The sequence below is a fragment of the Sciurus vulgaris genome (assembly GCF_902686455.1).
Source record: "Sciurus vulgaris genome assembly, chromosome: 3".
NCBI classification, from domain to species: Eukaryota; Metazoa; Chordata; class Mammalia; order Rodentia; family Sciuridae; genus Sciurus; species Sciurus vulgaris.
The window spans coordinates 57724838-57727915 of record NC_136463.1 but is presented as its reverse complement, the minus strand read 5'-3'; the positions used below and the strand labels follow the sequence as shown (position 1 = coordinate 57727915).

The 3078-nt window shown below is 37.8% G+C and overlaps 1 protein-coding gene across 1 annotated transcript; it reads left to right on the top strand.

Annotated features, from left to right (window-relative positions):
- Window positions 1–674: 674 nt before the first annotated feature.
- Window positions 675–1439, top strand: LOC306657019 (ras GTPase-activating protein-binding protein 1-like). Its single transcript, XM_079132679.1, has one exon. The coding sequence runs from the start codon at window positions 696–698 to the stop codon at window positions 1287–1289; it is 594 nt and encodes a 197-aa protein (XP_078988805.1). The 5' UTR covers window positions 675–695; the 3' UTR covers window positions 1290–1439.
- The last annotated feature ends 1639 nt before the right edge of the window (window positions 1440–3078 follow it).

Here is a 3078-nt window from a genome sequence, read left to right as displayed (position 1 = left end):
CTGCTGCCAGGAACGTGAACTTTGGTCCTCTCCACCCTTCCACTGCAGGCGTCTGGAATGACAGGTTACATCACAGTGCATATCAAGAGGTTTTTGGACCATTCTTTTATGAACATTTTCATTCTGCTAATACAATCTTTTCTTTATCTTCTTTTAGTCACTAACCACTGTTCTTCATCTTTCAATAGAAGTTTCAAATCCTCCCAGTCTTCAAATGCATGGTCTTTGTTAAATTATTTAGATGTAAAATATACATTATTGAAAGATATATCACAAAAATACTATTAAGAACATTTTCATTTAATTTTGCAAACATATGTACAAAAGAAATAATCTGGCTGGGTATAGAATGTTGAGTTGTGAAATTTCTTCTGTTATTGATGTTTTCAGAAAGAATCTGGTTGTTGTTTGATAACAGCCCCATCACCTGGACCACCACACCATCATTAAGAGTAGCATGAGCATCAACATGGCGAATCTTGGTGTGGCAGTTGGTGAAGTTTTGTGACATTACTTTCCTGTGAATTTCTTTCTGTCCATAGACTGCATCTGCTGGCTTTCCATTTGAATCCAATCCCCCATGGACATAGGAAGAGTTCTTTCCATAAAATCTGCGCAGCTGAGCGGGAGAGGAACAAGCTGTGCCCCACAGCACAGAAGGTGGCAGGAACAACAACCAGGCTTTGAGAAGATTCATGCAAACATTTGTCCTTGCCCCTGAGGGCTCTGTTGCAAATAAATTCTATGTTCATAATGATATCTTCAGATACCAAGATGAGGTCTTTGGTGGCTTTGTCACTGAGCCTCAGGAGGAATCTGAGGAAGAAGTAGAGGAGCCTGAAGAAAGACAACAGGCACCTGAGGTGGTACCTGATGATTCTGGAACATTCTATGATCAGACTGTCAGCAATGACTTGGAAGAACATTTAGAGGAGCCTGTTTCTGAACCGGAGCCTGATCCTGAACCAGAACGAGAGCAAGAACCCGTATCTGAAATCCAAGAGGAAAAGTCTGAGCTGGTATTAGAAGAACCTGCTCCTGAGGATGCTCAGAAGAGTTCTTCTCCAGCACCTACAGACATAGCTCAGACAGTACAGGAAGACCTGAGGACATTTTCTTTGGCATCTGTGACCAGTAAGAACATTCCTCCCAGTGGAGCTGTTCCTGTTACTGGGATACCACCTCACGTTGTTAAAGTACCAGCTTCACAGCCCCGTCCAGAGTCTAAACCTGAATCTCAGATTCCACCCCAGAGGCCTCAGAGGGATCAAAGAGTACGAGAACAATGAATAAATATTCCTCCTCAGAGAGGACCCAGACCAATTCGTGAGGCTGGTGAGCAAGGTGATGTTGAGCCCCGAAGAATTGTAAGACACCCTGATAGTCACCAACGCTTCATTGGCAACCTGTCTCATGAAGTGGACAAATCAGAACTTAAAGATTTCTTTCATGAACAGAATACCAGGAATTATGGGATATCATGAAAAAACCAAATTTAAGAATTATTGGGATTTGGAAAAGCACAGAGAAATAAACCAAAGGAATGAACAATCTATTCAATGAAATAATATCAGAAAATTTCCCATATCAGAAGAATGAAATGGAAAATCAATTACAAGAGGCTTATAGGACTCCAAATACACAAAAGTACAACAGACACACACCAAGGCACATTATAATGAAAAATACCTAACATACAAAATAAAGAAGGAATTTTAAAGGCTGTGAGAGAAAAGAACCAAATTACATTCAGGGGGAAACCAATACGCATATCAGCAGATTTTTCAATCCAGACCCTAAAAGCTAGAAGGGCCTGCAACAACATTTTTCAAGCGCTGAAAGAAAATGGATACCAACCAAGAATCTTATACCCAGCAAAACTTACCTTCAGATTTGACGATGAAATAAAATCCTTCCAATATAAACAAAAGCTGAAAGAATTTACAAAAAGAAAGCCAGCATTACACAACATTCTCAGTAAAATATTCCACGAGGAAGAGATGAAAAACAATGATGCAAATCAGCAAAGGGAAGAACTAGCCTAAAGGAATTGTCAAATAAAGGAGTAACAAAGTCATGTCAAAAAAAAAAAATTAGCCAAATGACCAGGAATACAAATCATATCTCAATAATAACCCTAAATATTAATGACCTGAACTCAGCAATCTAAAGACATAGACTGGCAGATTGGATCAAAAAGAAAGATCCAACAATATGTTGCCTGCAAGAGACTCATCTCATAGAAAGAGACACCCATAAACTACAGGTGAAAGGATGGGGGAAAACCATGCACATGGACTCAGCAAAAAATCTGGGGTATCCAACCTCATTTCAGATAATGTGGACTTCAAGCCAAAGTGAGTCAGAAGGGATAAAAAAGGACATTTCATACTGCTTAAAGGAACCATAAATCAGCAAGACATAACAATCATAAATATCTATGCCCCAAACATTGGCTCATCCATATACGTCAAACAAATCCTTCTCAATTTCAGAAACCAAATAGACCATAACACAATAATACTAGGTGATTTTAACACACCTCTCTCACCACTGGACAGATCTTCCACACAAAAATTGAACAAGGAAACCATAGATTTCAATAATACAATCAATAATTTAGACTTAATGGATATTTATAGAATATACCATCCAACAAAGAGTGAATACACTGTCTTCTCAGCAGCACATGGATCCTTCTCTAAAATAGACCATATATTATGCCACAAATCTACTGTTAGCAAATACAAGAAGATAGAGAAAATACCTTCTATTCTATCAAATCATAGTGGATTGAAATTAGAAATAAATGAGAGAGTAAAAAACAGAAACAACTCCAACACCTGGAGATTAAATAATATGCTATTATATGATGAAGAGATAACAGAAGATATCAGGAAGGAAATTTTAAAATTCTTAGAGGGAAATGAGAGCAAAGAAACATCATGTTAAAATCTCTGGGACACTATGAAAGCAGTACATAGAGGAAAATTTATTTCATGGAGCACATTAAATAAAAGAAGAAAAAAATCAACAAATAAATGACCTAACACTAAAGCTCAAAGTCCTAGAAAAAGA